General features: G+C 34.8%; 1 protein-coding gene across 2 annotated transcripts in view; it reads right to left on the minus strand.

The window, feature by feature from the left end:
- Positions 1-15,731, minus strand: part of LOC149780019 (outer dense fiber protein 2-like) — a 139,408-nt gene that overhangs the window by 73,649 nt on the left and 50,028 nt on the right. Inside the window, exons 8-9 of one of the 2 annotated variants that reach the window (XM_089936765.1) lie at positions 11,208-11,414; positions 5,090-5,107 (exon numbers count right to left, since the gene is read on the minus strand). In XM_089936765.1, the coding sequence (XP_089792891.1) occupies positions 5,090-5,107; positions 11,208-11,414 (225 nt within the window). The remainder of the gene's footprint in view (positions 1-5,089; positions 5,108-11,207; positions 11,415-15,731) is intronic. The other variant, XM_089936766.1, reaches the window with a different exon arrangement.

Here is a 15,731-nt window from a genome sequence, read left to right on the forward strand (position 1 = left end):
CATATTGTAAAAAAGAAAGTTTTTTTTTAAACAAGTGGTATGACAATCTGTTCAGGAGAAGCAGCTGTAATTAGATTTATGTTCACAATAGCCACTTTAGCAGCCATTCTGGGAGATCATTTTGACATAATTTTAATTCAGAATCACCTACATACAGTAAGAAGTCTTTTGGTGAAACTCCATGTCATTAAAACCATCACTTCAAGAGAAGTGAGGTTACACTCCATGTCCCTAAAACAATCCCTTCAAGAGAAGTGAGGTTACACTCCATGTCCCTAAAACAATCCTTTCAAGAGAAGTGAGGTTACACTCCATGTCCCTAAAACAATCCCTTCAAGAGAAGTGAGGTTACACTCCATGTGCCTAAAACAATCCCTTCAAGAGAAGTGAGGTTACACTCCATGTCCCTAAAACCAGCCCTTCAAGAGAAGTGAGGTTACACTCCATGTCCCTAAAACAATCCTTTCAAGAGAAGTGAGGTTACACTCCATGTCCCTAAAACCAGCCCTTCAAGAGAAGTGAGGTTACACTCCATGTCCCTAAAACCAGCCCTTCCAGAGAAGTGAGGTTACATTCCATGTCCCTAAAACCAGCCCTTCAAGAGAAGTGAGGTTACACTCCATGTCCCTAAAACTAGCTCTTCAAGAGAAGTGAACACTCCATGATAATACAACCATAACTTCAAGAGAAGTGAGGTTACACTCAATGTCCCTAAAACAATCCCTTCAAGAGATGTGAGGTTACACTCCATGTCCCTAAAAGAATACCTTCAACAGAAGTGAGGTTACACTCCATGTCCCTAAAACTAGCTCTTCAAGAGAAGTGAACGGGGCCCCGAGTGGCCGAGTGGTCTAAAGCGCTCTTCGTTATGGATCACTGCCATCTCACCTCTGTCTGCGGCGGTTCGAGTCTAAGATTCAGCCAATGTGGGCATGTGAGAAAGCTTGCCAGTAGCTTCTCGTGGGTCGGTGGTTCTTTCCGGGGTTTTCCGGGTTCTTCCTCCACCATTAATACTGGCCGCCATGTATAGCCTATCGTGCTGAAAAATGGCGTTAAACCCCACAACAACAACAAGAAGTGAACACTCCATGATAATACAACCATAACTTCAAGAGAAGTGAGGTTACACTCCATGTCCCTAAAACAATCCCTTCAAGAGAAGTGAGGTTACACTCCATGTCCCTAAAACAATCCCTTCAAGAGAAGTGAGGTTACACTATATGTCTCTAAAACAATCCGTTCAAGAGAAGTGAGGTTACACTCCATGTCCCTAAAACCAGCTCTTCAAGAGAAGTGAACACTCCATGACAATACAACCATCCCTTCGAGAGAACTGAGGTTATACTCCATGTCACTACAACCATCACTTCAAAAGAAATGAGGTTACACTCCATAGTTTGGGGCCCCACGTGGCAGAGTGGTCTAAAGCGCTCTCCATTACAGATCACTGCCATCTCACCTCTGTCTGCATGGGTTTGAGTCTAGGATTCGGCCAATGTGGGCATGTGAGAAAGCTTGCCAGCAGCTTCCCATGGGTTGGTGGTTCTTCCTCAACCATTAATACTGGCCGCCATTCATAGCCTATCGTGTGCTGAAAAATGGCATTAAACCTCACAATAACAACAACACTCCATAGTTTTCAAAATATTTCATTTTGTCCCACATATTCAAAATATTTCACTTTGTCCCACATATTCAAAATATTTCACTTTGTCCCACATATTCAAAATATTTCACTTTGTCCCACATATTCAAAATATTTCATTTTGTCCCACATATTCAAAATATTTCACTTTGTCCCACATATTCAAAATATTTCACTTTGTCCCACATATTCAAAATATTTCACTTTGTCCCACATACATCATCTACTTGCCTGGGTATAATCTGAAAACTGCCAAAATCAAGAATTTGTTTCATTTCATCTGATCCAAAGTATAATTCCCAATCAATATACATGTAGCTAGTAATTTTATCATATTTTCAAGTTAGACTTATGCTGTACATGTCTAAATCCATCTTGTAAACTAACAACAGTGACCAGTTGAGCTAAAAATTGATGATTAACATGTACTTATGAGTGAAATATATAAAATTATTCATGAAATATTTTGTTCATATATTTTATTCTTTATTTTACAAAAATATCCTAACATTCTCAAACATGAAAATACATGATCTCCCTCCATGCCATGAGACACATAAATATATATCCCATCAGGAATCATACAAGCAGCAAGAAAAAATGAGTATTTTGTGTCTTGGAGTAGTACACAGAAACTGCATTACATTTCTTGGTGATGTTATGTACAGTGTATGCCTAACTAACTTGTCAATAATGTCAAATTCAAACATCAAGTTATACTTTGTATCCCTACCTAACTTCTCAACAATGTCAAAATCAGTCATCAGGTCATTTGATCATGCTAGCTTGTGTTGTTCTATATGATTTTATAATATTTTTTTAAAAAAAATAAAATTTTATAAATTTATTGCAACATATTAGGTAGGGCTGGCACAATTAATACAATCATCAGCTGATCTACTGGAATAGGTGCTAAAATCCTATGTCATATTAAAACTGGTATACCATATAGCCAGGCCAAAAGATACAGACATATTATTTCAGATGATTGTCGATTACAAAATTCACTGAATGAATTAAAAACATATGTCCAAAATAGAAATTATCCTACACATATAACTGATTCTGCGCTGAACAAAGCCTGTAATCTTACTTAAAATGGGGCTTTAAACACAGCAAAATGTCCAACAGAGAAAACATATAATTCCTTTTACAATACAATATAATCCTTCATTACCTAATATAAGCCTTATAAATAATAAATATTGCAGTCTCCTAAATTTATCAAATAAAAACAGTGTAAAATCACTTTACAAAAATAAAATAATTCTTGCTTATAGAAGACCCAAGACTTTGCAAGATTTTATAGTTAGAACTAAACAGACATAAAATTTAAAAAAAACATTTTTCATCATCTAAATGTAACAGACACCAGTGCTCTCAATGTGCAAACATAAGAGAAAGTACTTCTTTCAGTAGTACTAAAAGAAGTATTTTCTCTATGTAATAAAACTAAATGCATATCAACTGATGTGATTTATTTGATAACCTGTAAAAAATGTAACATGTGTTGGACAAACATTTCAACAAGTTTCTAAGAGAATGAATAATCAGCACTTTCATATAAAAAAAATATAGAGATCCTCAGTTTTCCTCTAATATTTCAACACACTTTAACACCAATAATCACTCTCTACTCAATTTTTTCTTTCATGCCAATAGATATTGAGCATGGAGATATGAAAAGACTCATAACAGAAACTTGTATCCTAATGGCCTTAACACCAATGCACTATAAAAAAAAAAAATTTTAAATTGATAAAATGTATATCCTTTATAACAATATAATTATATGTATGACTGTTTGTCTCTATTTTATCTTTATTATTTTACTGATTCAGATTTTATTAGAGATTCATGTATCTTTTTGATCCTGTCATATGAATGAATATATATATATATATATATATATATATATATATATATATATATATATAAAATTGTTATGTTGATACTTATCATTTATGATGTTACATAATGACGTAATTGTTATTTTAATATAAAAAGACGTCATCCATTTCTTTTAAAACATTTTGTGCCTGAAAAAGCATACATTAAATGCAAAACTAGTTGCACAGAATTATTAGCATTTGTGTTGTTTTTTATCCCAATTCCCAAATAAAATTTATGAAACTCTTCAAATAATTTCAATCGATTGTGTGCCAAAGCTCACAAAGCTAGAAATAATTCAACCGATTTTATAAATTTCAATACAAATGGGCACTTCTGTAAAATCCTGTCAATTTATTTTCATGTCCTAAAATGAAGGGGAAAAAATCGTATTAAAATTGTTAAAGTTTCTTTGTATCCCACTACAACAATAGGTGAACACTGGTGAATCCACATTTGTATCCCACAACAATGTGAACACTGGTGGATCCACATTTGTATCCCACAACAATGTGAACACTGGTGGATCCGCATTTGTATCCCACAACAATGTGAACACTGGTGGATCCACTTTTGTGCAACAGCATTAACTTCTGAATAACAGAACGTAACCAAATGACACTGACTGTAAGTGACCAAATGACACTGACTATAAGTAACTAAATGACACTGACCATAAGTGAGCAAGTGACACTGACTATACATGACCAAACCACACTGACCATAAGTGATCAGTTAAATTCTGTGGATCGTATGTAACAAAGAATATGTGATTCCTGCTGTACCAGTGCAAATGTACTGTATATCCACTATAATAGAGACAATCTTAATATAGTCTAACCAGTCAAACAGGTCTTCAGCAATCATCTTGCAAAGTAATAAAAATGACCTCCCAAGACAGTTGGCTGTTTAATACAAGTTTACTTCAACATTTGGTGTAAAGGGCCTCCATAAAGTGGCTGTTTAAGACAGATGATTGCTTAATATGTGTGACCTTCATGGCAGGTTTAACTGCGCTCAATATTTACATTCTCTATTCTATCAACAAAAACATGTTTATAAATGATTTAAATGCTTTCTTTAATGCTTTTCAAAGGGTTTCCTTTTGGATTTGGGTTGGGGATATGGGATGTAACTGGGGCATATGACACTTATGATTTTGAATACTGGTTCATGGAAAGGGATCTGAATGATAACTCCTCTTTCAACATGTTTCTGAAAACATTCGCTGGAACAATCAGGAAATAGAACCTTAGGGTTTTAACTCCTTCCTGGTGCTCCAGCAAATGTTGCATACAACCAACCACGTTTAATCCCTATAATGAAAATACTGTGGATTTTTTTCTCTCTCTGTGTGATTTTAGCTAATGATTTAGGCAATTGACTTCAAAGTAGTAAAAATGTTATACACACTTTAGTCATAATCTAGGAACATGTTGTTCATTCAACCCTATTAAATAAACAAAAGAATAAACAAACAAACAAATCAATAAAATCTTAACAAAGAAATAATGAAATAAAAATTAACTGAAATAAGTAAAAGACACCTCTTACCCAATTTGATTGCAAGTACTTGCAAAATTGAAATAAAAATTGTTCTTAACCTTTTCACACAAAATTTAAGATAAAAATTAAACTTACATGCATCTCAATATGATTTAATATATACAGAACTCTAAGGATTCTATGTCTAGGAAAAACTTCATTTTACATGTATGTAACAAGTCTAAATAATCTAAAATATACTATTCCCATCAATTCATATTATATGGGTGTCAAAAGTCTAAATATTCTTAAACAATATTCCCAATCAACCAATTTTACATGTGTATAACAAGTCTAAAAAGTGCAAAACACACAATCCCATTCAAGTTATTTTACATGTGTGTAACAAGTCTAAATAATCCAACACACATCATTCCCATTCAACTCATTTGAACTGATACATGGAAAATAAGATTTAAAATTATCTGCACTGGGCTCCAGTAAACCAGTCCTCTTGTCCTGACCAGATGAAAATGGCCGGACTGGGTAAAACTTGACTATAATGCGTCCCTGGCTTGAACAGATGCAGATTCACATGTTGGGAATAAATATGAATGTCTATTCTAACCCGTAACAAGCGCAACATCGCTTAACATGTGTGTGTGTGTGTGTGTGTGTGTGTGTGTGTGATTTGGACTTTTAACGTAGCTTTAACAATTTTTCAGTCATATCGCTACGATGTCTGCAGTGTGGCAATTTACAGTGATGTCTAGCACTGGGGCATCATGCTGCAGACATGTAGCATGATGTCCCACCCAGTCACATTATCCTGACACCAGACCAACCAGTCCTAACACTAACCTCTAAATGCTGAGCGCCAAGTGAGGCAGCTGTCTGTACTATTTTTGTAAGTCTTTGGTATTACTCAGCAGGGGATCAAACCCACGACCTCCCTTAACATTAAGCATGTATAAATTATAAACAACCATTCCCTATTTTGCCTCCTTGTCAGTCTATAACTTGCTGCAATGGGAACAACCCCATATTTTCTTATGAAGTTATCTGATGTTACAGGGTTCCTGCACCAGAATTTAGTTTCCAGTTTTCCAGAAGATTTTAATGAGAAAATTACAAATTTCAGAAGTCATTTCTTAAGTGTGATACTTTGATTAAAGATGCAATACTGTAGCTGCAGTGTAAAAATAACATATTTTGTCTAGCAAAATTTTTAGTTTAGCATTTTAATATAAATAACAAAAAGTAATTTTCAAGGAGGTTTCCAGGATATTTTCACTGAATTCAAATTCCAGCTGGACTCCAGGACCTCCTTAAAAATCAGGAGGGTGCAGGAACCCTGACATAAGCATGATACTGAAATGGGTAATTATTATTAACATTATGTTCCAGTTTCAAACCTAATTTTAGGCATCATTTTGAGCTGGAGAAAGTTTCCCCTTCAACAAGCTATTACACATCACCTTCAAGAAGCTATTACATGGATGTCAGATTGGTACCATTTATATTTAGGACCATGCAGACATCATCTGAATCGAAAAACTTAAGTCAATCTGACCATCTATTCAGGAGAAGTACATACAGCAGGAATTTCAAGACAGCCATCATAGCAGCCATATTCAATGTACTCTGGCACCATTTTCATTTGGATCAGCTAGACAACAATTCAAGTCTAATGATGAAAATCAAATGTTGATATAACCATCCATTTAGGAGGTGTATACATAATATTTTCAAGATGGTTGCCATGGCAGCCATATTGAACATCAGATCAACACCATTTTTATTAAGCAAAAAGTAGACATATTTTAATGAAAACCCAAAGCTGATATGACCATCAATTCAGAAGAAGCAGCAATAAGATTTTAAAGATGGCTGTAGTGGTGGTCATGTTGGAAGACAAATGGTACCATTTTCATTCTGAACCAACTAGACATCATAAAACATCTTTTAGTGAAAACCCCATGTTGTTATGACCATCCATTCAGGAGTAGTGATAAGAGGCAGCTGTTGTGGCCACATTTTGATGTCCAAGCAGCACTATTTTTATTTAGGATCAAATAGACCATGGAATGAATGTGTGTGTATAGTTTCAAGGCAATCCTCCAAGAGGGAGTAACAATAACAAACTTGTACTAACGGATGGACAGACAAATGATGACAGACAATTTAATAATTAAGGAATTCCATGTTTTCTCATTTCACATTTGTTTACCTACATTTAATGTTTATGTAATAAATTTAAGAAATATCTGGCCAACATTTTAATTTTATGGTAAAAACATTGCTGGATTTGACAGCGTTTTTCAGCAGATAAGAGTGTATGCATGGCAGCCAGGACATTTCATAGAGGAAGACCCCAGGAAGAGCCCCTGATTCATGGGAAGTGGCAAGCTTTTACACACACCTATGTTGGTCAAGCCGAGACTCAAATCCAGGCAAACAGAGATCTGTAAAGATGAGTGCTTTATATCAATCTGCAACCTGGCATCCCCAATAAAGTATCAAGTATAAATATATTATGGATTTCCTTTTGAATTAAATTATTTTTCTATGGACATAGAGATGGACTTCATCAGTTATCTCACACATAAACACACACACACACACACACTTATAACTGAATCCACATTTTCAAATTTTCAAATACTATAATGATGCAAATTTTTAACAAGTACATACCAACAAGGTAACATTTATAGTAGTAGGTATTAAAATAAAAGTTTATAATCTGTCAATTTGAATTGATAATCTAATCTTCATATGGAATGGATCACTAGAACATCAATAAATATCACAATGACCTTATTAACCCTGAAAATGGTATTGATCAAACTGCATAAACCCACATCTACCATTGCAAAACATGCAAGCAGACCTGCATCTATGCATAGACCCACATCTACCATTCCAAAACATGCAAGCAGGCCTGCATCTATGCAGTTTGTTTGCAGTAATAAGAACAGAAAACATGTACCCTGATCTGCTTTTTTTTGTTGTTGTTGTTGTTGTTGTTGTTTAACGCCATTTTTCAGCACACGATAGGCTATACATGGCGGCCAGTATTAATGGTGGAGGAAGAACCTGGGAAATCCCCAGAAAGAACCACCGACCCTCGAGAAGCTACTGGCAAGCTTTCTCACATACCCACATTGGCCGAATCCGAGACTTGAACCCACGCAGACAGAGGTGAGATGGCAGTGATCCGTAACGGAGAGCGCTTCAGACCACTCGGCCACTTGGGGCCCCTACCCTGATCTGCTGACACAATATGCAATAGCATATAAGGGTCTATGTTGTTTGTAGTTTAACCAGATTTACCAGCAAATATGTATGGTATATATGCTCTTCATTTATTTTAAAAATACACATTCAGATTATGAGATAAATATCAACCATTATTCTGATTCTATATTTTTAATGGGGGACAAAAAATAACAATACAAACACAGCTACATGTAATAAAAACAGAGATGGTGTGCTCCCACTAATGCAATAAATTAAACTGTGCTGTCTTATCACCATTTGTGCAAATTTTCACACATGAGTGTATTATTTACCTTTATTTTCTGTTGTAAAAAAAGATAAAAATATTTAAAAGAAGAACCATGTAGTGAGGTGTAAATTCAGTATATCTCATGAGAATATGGGTATAAGATGAAGGAAATGTACATACGCTGTACACTAAAGTCTTATATAAGACAAATATATTCATTGCATTTTACCCAACTCTTGCAAGTCAAAACTGTAGTTATCTGTCATGTGCTTTTCACAGTCATCAAATAAAACAAGTGACACTCTTTTTGTCTAGCATGCATCTCATATAGCCAGAAAGTAAAATACTTTAACATTAGGCTTAATATGAAACAAATTTCACTCTGACCTTAATCTAGGATGAGGATATACAGATGGATGCACTGACATACTGATACACACACACACCATAGAGATCTTAATGTCAAGTTTCTGCCACAGTGGGCTGAACAATAAATTACATTATTATATACCTATCAAATTTCTACCAAGGAATGAACCAGAATTGTACTGTCAACTCCCAAATGTATGAAAATTATTGAGTCATTTCCTGACCTCGTACTACCATATTCTAAAACCAAGGCTGAAATTAATTTTTGCTCCAGGTTTCCTGGTTACAACTGAACAAACTCAAATAATTGTCCAACAAATGGAAATGACTGTAGACCAAGTAATGCTATTACTCAATGTGCCATAAAACAGTGTATACTCTGATCTTGTGTCACATAATGCACAATGACAGTGTATACTCTGATCTTCTTTCACATAATGCACAATAGCAGTGTATACTCTGATCTTGTGTCACATAATGCACAATGACAGTGTATACTCTGATCTTGTGTCACATAATGCACAATAACAGTGTATACTCTGATCTTGTGTCACATAATGCATGACAACAGTGTATACTCTGATCTTGTGTCACATAATGCACAATAACAGTGTATGCTCTAATCTTGTATCACATAATGTACCAGAAAACAAACAGTGTATGCACTGAACTGCTCTCACATAATGTGACATAAAACAGTGTATACATTGAACTGCTGTACATAATGTGCCTTACGGCAACAATGCAGAACAACTGTTGTATAATATGCCATAAAACAAACAATGCAGGCCCTAAATTAAAGGTGCAATGCTGCCCTGGTATCCTTTCTACAGATGAGTACATATTACTCATGTGCATATAGTGATCACTTCATTTACTGCTGTTCTATATAATTTATTTGGTTAAACTATAAATTAAAACATTAGCCACAACTTTATGTCATTGATTCTGACTGAAATTTAGTTCTGCACCATTCATGCTATTTCATTAATCATTCACAAACAAGTTGGCAGCAAAAGATAACTAAACTTGAAATTTTACTGATTGACAATACTGATCATTTTCCATCTTTCCATGCAATATGGCACAAGTACTATTGTGAACACTAATATTTTCAACATTCCCTTCTGGTGTTACAATTTTTTTATACACCTTATTGTAAAATTTTTATACAGGACAACAAATTTATCTTATGGATTATCATATATAAACTAAAATATACCTAAAAGGCTAGTGGACCTATGCTTATAATTTAATGATTTTAACAAGACCATACAATCTGTGACTATTAGTAATAAATTTGGTAAAAGAAAATGGACATTATGCCACGGACATGGAGAAACTGAGATTCTTCTGAGTAAAAGAGTTTCATGCTAGTTTTTCAAAGCAAGGTACAAAAGCATGTAAATTTTGTAACGTAACAAAAAATAAACACTTTTTATCATATTTAATAACCATAATGTCCATCCATAAGGGACAGTGAGTGACACACTACATGGAAGGATTTTGATCATATATGTTTTGCCCCCATAAATGTTATATGGACAATAAGAAATCATAGAAAATCCAGTTTTCACCAGTGTAGTATAGAGCAGGCATTTGATAATACTAAATATTTATATATCACATGATATATTCCTGTGCAATGATTGGCTGACTACAGAGATCTAGTAGAGGACAGTAAGACATAAGCATTTCCCCTTGGTTATGGGATGCTGTACCTAACTACATGAATTTTACCTCTACAAGCGGGCACTATTCCAGATGTGAATGTTATTTAATGTCACATGGCATCATATGATGTCATATAATTTTATCTAGTATTTCTTTCTCTCTTGGGAACTGTTTCCTACTGTGTTGTCTGGTGGTGTATAGGAAAATACTTCCCTTAAGAATACAAAACAACAATAGAATTGTACATTACCTTGACCTAATTGCCAGCAGGAAAAATATGTTTGTTCCAGGCATACTTTGCAACATTATCATTAGACACTTTTCAGAATGTTCTTTATGTCATTTACTTTTAGTGACTTCCAATTGATAGTAATAAGACCTATATCACTGAATTTTTTTGGAAATCAGTGAAAATGATTGGACTGGAATCTGGAAGCCTAATCCTTTATTATTTTCAACAGTGAATAATCCAAACTGATAAATTGGGAAAGAAAAAGAACTGTAAATATCAAATTAATTTGAATGTGAATTCTGCATAATTTGAAAACATTTTATTTCGCAACTATGGACAATTTGTACTGGGATATAGACCTTATTTGACACTTGAGGATCCAATAAAATTTGTTTCATTACCTCATTAGCACCATCAGTGTCAGCAAGTTTATGCATAAGAATATCTCGCTGCTCACTGAGCTGCATTGCTGCAGCTTCCTGCCTGTGTTGGGATCGTAGAAGTCGACGCAATGTGCGGTTGGTGGCATCAAAGTCTGCCAGCTTCTCCAAAAGCATGTCTTTCTGTTTGGACAGTCGGGCCATATCTGATGTAGTCATTTTGTTTTCCTGAAATGGAATGAAATAATAGTTGTAATTAAGCCAATGCAAGAATTGACAGAAAATTCTGTTTCAGAAGCACACAAGATATTACACAAGGCTAGGGTCAGATAAATCTCATAAGTGTACTGATCCATTATTACACAAGGCTAGGGTCTGGTAAATCTCATAAGTGTATTGATCCATTATTACACAAGGCTAGGGTCTGGTAAATCTCATAAGTGTATTGATCCATTATCTATTTTCTAACACATGTATAGAGTGAAACATATCGAAATCTCATAACACATTGTGATTTCTTCAAATAATAGCAATTACATAAATTTTTAACAAATGTATATCAACTTTGGATTTTGTGAGTTTTACTACATATCATAACCTCTGAATACATCTCCATTTGTCAACACTTTAGTTACTTACTCTAAGCAGCTGGCTCATTTAAGATGTGTACAAAAAGAACTTAAACACTCATGATGAATCATTCTGAGGTGACCTTTACAAGTTCCAATAACCTCTCACTGCCTATTGGGTGGCATAAGATCGCTCCAGTGGCCTAGTGGTTGAGTGTCCACCTCGGATGTGGGAGGTCACGGGTTTGAACCCCCCCCCAAGTCATAACAAAGACTTTTTAAAATGGTACTAACAGCTGCCTCGCTTGGCGCTCAGCATTAAGAGGATTGAGTTAGGATTGGTCGGCCTGATGTCAGGATAATGTGACTGGGTGGGACATCATGCTACATGTCTGCGGCATGATGCCCCAGTGCTAGACATCACTATAAACTGTTACACTGCAGACATTGTAGCAATATGACTGAAAAATTATTAAAGCTATGTTAAAAATCTAAATCACACACACATTGGGTGGCATAAGACAATTAGAGCAAACTGTTTGCTCAAATTAAAATACTAACAAATATGCTCAAATGCTCTGTTTGGAAACCAGTCTAGCCTGCATTCATTCAACATGTCACAGTGTACATGCTGTCAAACAGTGATAATTTATCAGAACTCTTAAGTAAAAGCCATATATTTTGGATTAGATATACAGGTGGTGATGTAATGCCAGAAACTGTCTCAAAATGACTGATTCAACAGACTAGAGACTTGAAAAAAATGGCATGTCCACATCATAAATTACCAGGTTAGATACTTCAGGCCACCACTATTTCAGGCTCCTATCTGGGGCTGCCAGAATTTATGTTGAAGTGTACTAAGATTTCAATTTTGCTACAACATAACCTGTTCTACCTTAAAATGTTAAGTATACTAGTCCCCACTATAAATGGAAGATTTTATTCATACTGAAGAGCTCAGCTGCCCTCCATAACCACTGCTTCCATGTGGAAGATCTTTTTCATATTCAGCTGCCCTCCATACATATTGCCTCACATTAATTTACCGTTTATTAGATAATCAGAGACAGAATCATTGATACGGATAAAATGATTTTGAAAATCAATGGCTGTCCCTGGGCAAACTGACTCAAAAACCTGGTTTCCCACTTAAATACATGTAATATGGTTGCCCATAAGAATTACATATACATAATATATATTGACGGCCAGGTTGATGATTAAGTAAAATCCTAGGCATCCTTTAAGAACTCATCTTTTATATTTTTTGCAATTGAAAATTAATCACTTTTGTTTTTTCTTGCTGATACATATATGTATGTTTGTCTACATGTGTGTGCATGGTGGCTCATGTCTGTCAGAAGAAAAAAATCTTCAATTACAAATCTCCACAAAAAAGTTTTATTTATTTTTCCACTGTATTGTGATTTGTTATTAGAAATTTCAAGGAAACAAAAAAGTAATGTATAACTTGGTATTTGGTCCTAGTAATTAAAAGCTCAATTTGAATTTTCACATTAATTACATAAGAACTTAAACTGTAAGGAAAAAAAAACACAGGAATGATATACAAGTTCTTGATAAACAAGTTTAAATTATACATACCAATATACTATATATTCAAATGATCATTATTTCTTCCAGAGGAAAATGTGTTACAAGTCAACACATATGAGATCTTTGATGTAATGATAATCAACAGGAATAACAAAAGTTAGTAATAATTGTACACAATACTTGTAACTCATCATCAGTCCAGCAAATAAAAAGTGTAAAATATCACATAAGTCTTCACATTTTCTTAATCTATTTGAGATGAATCAAGGTTAAACGAAACAATTTCCATCTTCTTTCACAGAATCTTGTAACCAGCTTTCCAAATGCTGGGATATCTTTATCAGAAACATATCCATACTTTGCTTATTGAAATTTATGCCATTACATTATCATTAATCTAATGCTAGTAATCCAGTGTAAATTTTCTGCATAGGAATCTGTTTATGCAGTAACCATTACCACACAAGCCAACACAATATTGTGATTGGTTCAGTTCTTTACAACTGCCATACTCCTGTAGCAAAAGTCAGCCAATAAAAATATATCTGCAGCAAAGTGACCAATTCTTCAAAAGACTAACAATCAGTGTTTTCTTCTCCTTTGTCTTCTTCCAATAATGTGCCAGGTTTCTTCATGAACATTCTCGCACATGGTGTGAACTATGCACATGTGGTGAGAGGTCCAAGTGCAGCTAAAACAGGTTAAAAACATCCCTGGTCCTCTAGTGTAAGATCCTATCTGTTGGAGGCATGGTGCTGCTGGGATGTCAACTAGCTGGTGTACAATTGGGTACCTCATAACAGCTTTTGCTTGTTGGTATCGAGGTTAACTTTGTCCATCCCAAATGTTGGAGAATGGTAGAGATATTACTGGTCCATTGATAATCACCAACAGTAAACCCTACTGCCCGTCACTGTACCGCTTGAAGTTTAGCAATGTTTGTTTTGTTAGATGGGTCCCAAATTGTCAATGTATACTCCAGATGTGGGTGTACTAATGATTTATAGCACATAGCCTTTACTTGTTCGGGGCATGTAGACAAATTTCTGTGAAGGAATACTATGGTGTTGTCTGCCTTCATTGTAGCTGAGTCAATGTGGCTGTTCCATGATAAGGTGCTATCAATAGTAACTCCCAAATATTTGGTATTTTATCTCATCATCAGTTTTTTGCAAAGATGAAAGAAACTGATACCATGTCATGGTGCTAATACAATACAAAAATACATGAGTTATGTTTTTTATGAATTCACCCTGAAGGGTGGGTAGCCCTGACTATAATAACTTAATCAGATAATGAGCATCTGGCCTTTTACTGATAACAATCATCCGATGTTCTACTAAAAGTTATATGGGCACCATGATGTAAATACCCTTGCCTGCCCAACCAGGTTTTCACATTGGAAAGTGGTTCACCAGCATTAAGTTTTAATTATCAATGACTCCAAATGTAATGGATATTTCCATGACTGATTTTTTAAAAATGGTGAACAACTCCTAGATTTTACCAAATTTTTAGAATCACTGAATTTGAGACTGATATTCCTAAAACTAACTCTACATTTTTCAAGTCTTATAAAAATAAAAAACGGATTTAGCACAGGATAGATAATGGAATAAGAATGCCATCATTTTCATATCACATTAACTTCTCTTGGATAATTAATTGAAGTTGGGCTCTATGTTCATTTCTTGGTAGTTTGCTGGTCCACCATATTATTTTGAAATTTTTGGAGCCCTTCAGATAAGACCAGAAATGGGTTACTGTGCTGCATCAGCCCATGTTATATGTATAAACTAATGCCTTGAAAACTCTTGGCTAATTATATTAAAAGTAACTGCACTCATCACACAATTCTGCTTTTCCAGTAGGAAAAAAGATGTTATGAGATGCAGGCATAAATTGATTATTCATCCTAAATTTGTAACCTTAAGATATACAATAAGTAATTTGTTATAATTTTACCAAACTGCTGACTACTAAGACTTTACAATTCAAAATGGAGATATATCTACTTCTTTTAAACAAGGGAAGAAAACAACCACATCACTGACAGGACTGTAATTTCCAAATCCTCATAGTCTGATTATATAACTTTTGATCATGGCATGTGTGTGTGTGTCTGTGTGTGTGTGTGTGTGTCTGTGTGTCTGTGTGTGTATCTGTGTATGTGTTTTGGGTGGAGCAGCTCAAAGACAAAATAATGACATGTAAATCTTTAGCATTATATACCAAAATTATCCCAGAAGTTTACCTTATTATGTTCACAAGGGACCAATGAAGTATACTCATCCCATGTGTTTCTCAATCTTGTGACATCTTCATCTTCATCATCCTCATCCATTTTATTGTTCTGTTTTGTTATGATGCCATGACGTCATGATGTCATGACGTCATGTGTTATGATGTCATGACG

This window comes from Sinohyriopsis cumingii, chromosome 16, assembly GCF_028554795.1.
Source record: "Sinohyriopsis cumingii isolate HCF-2022 chromosome 16, ASM2855479v2, whole genome shotgun sequence".
Taxonomy (NCBI): Eukaryota; Metazoa; Mollusca; class Bivalvia; order Unionida; family Unionidae; genus Sinohyriopsis; species Sinohyriopsis cumingii.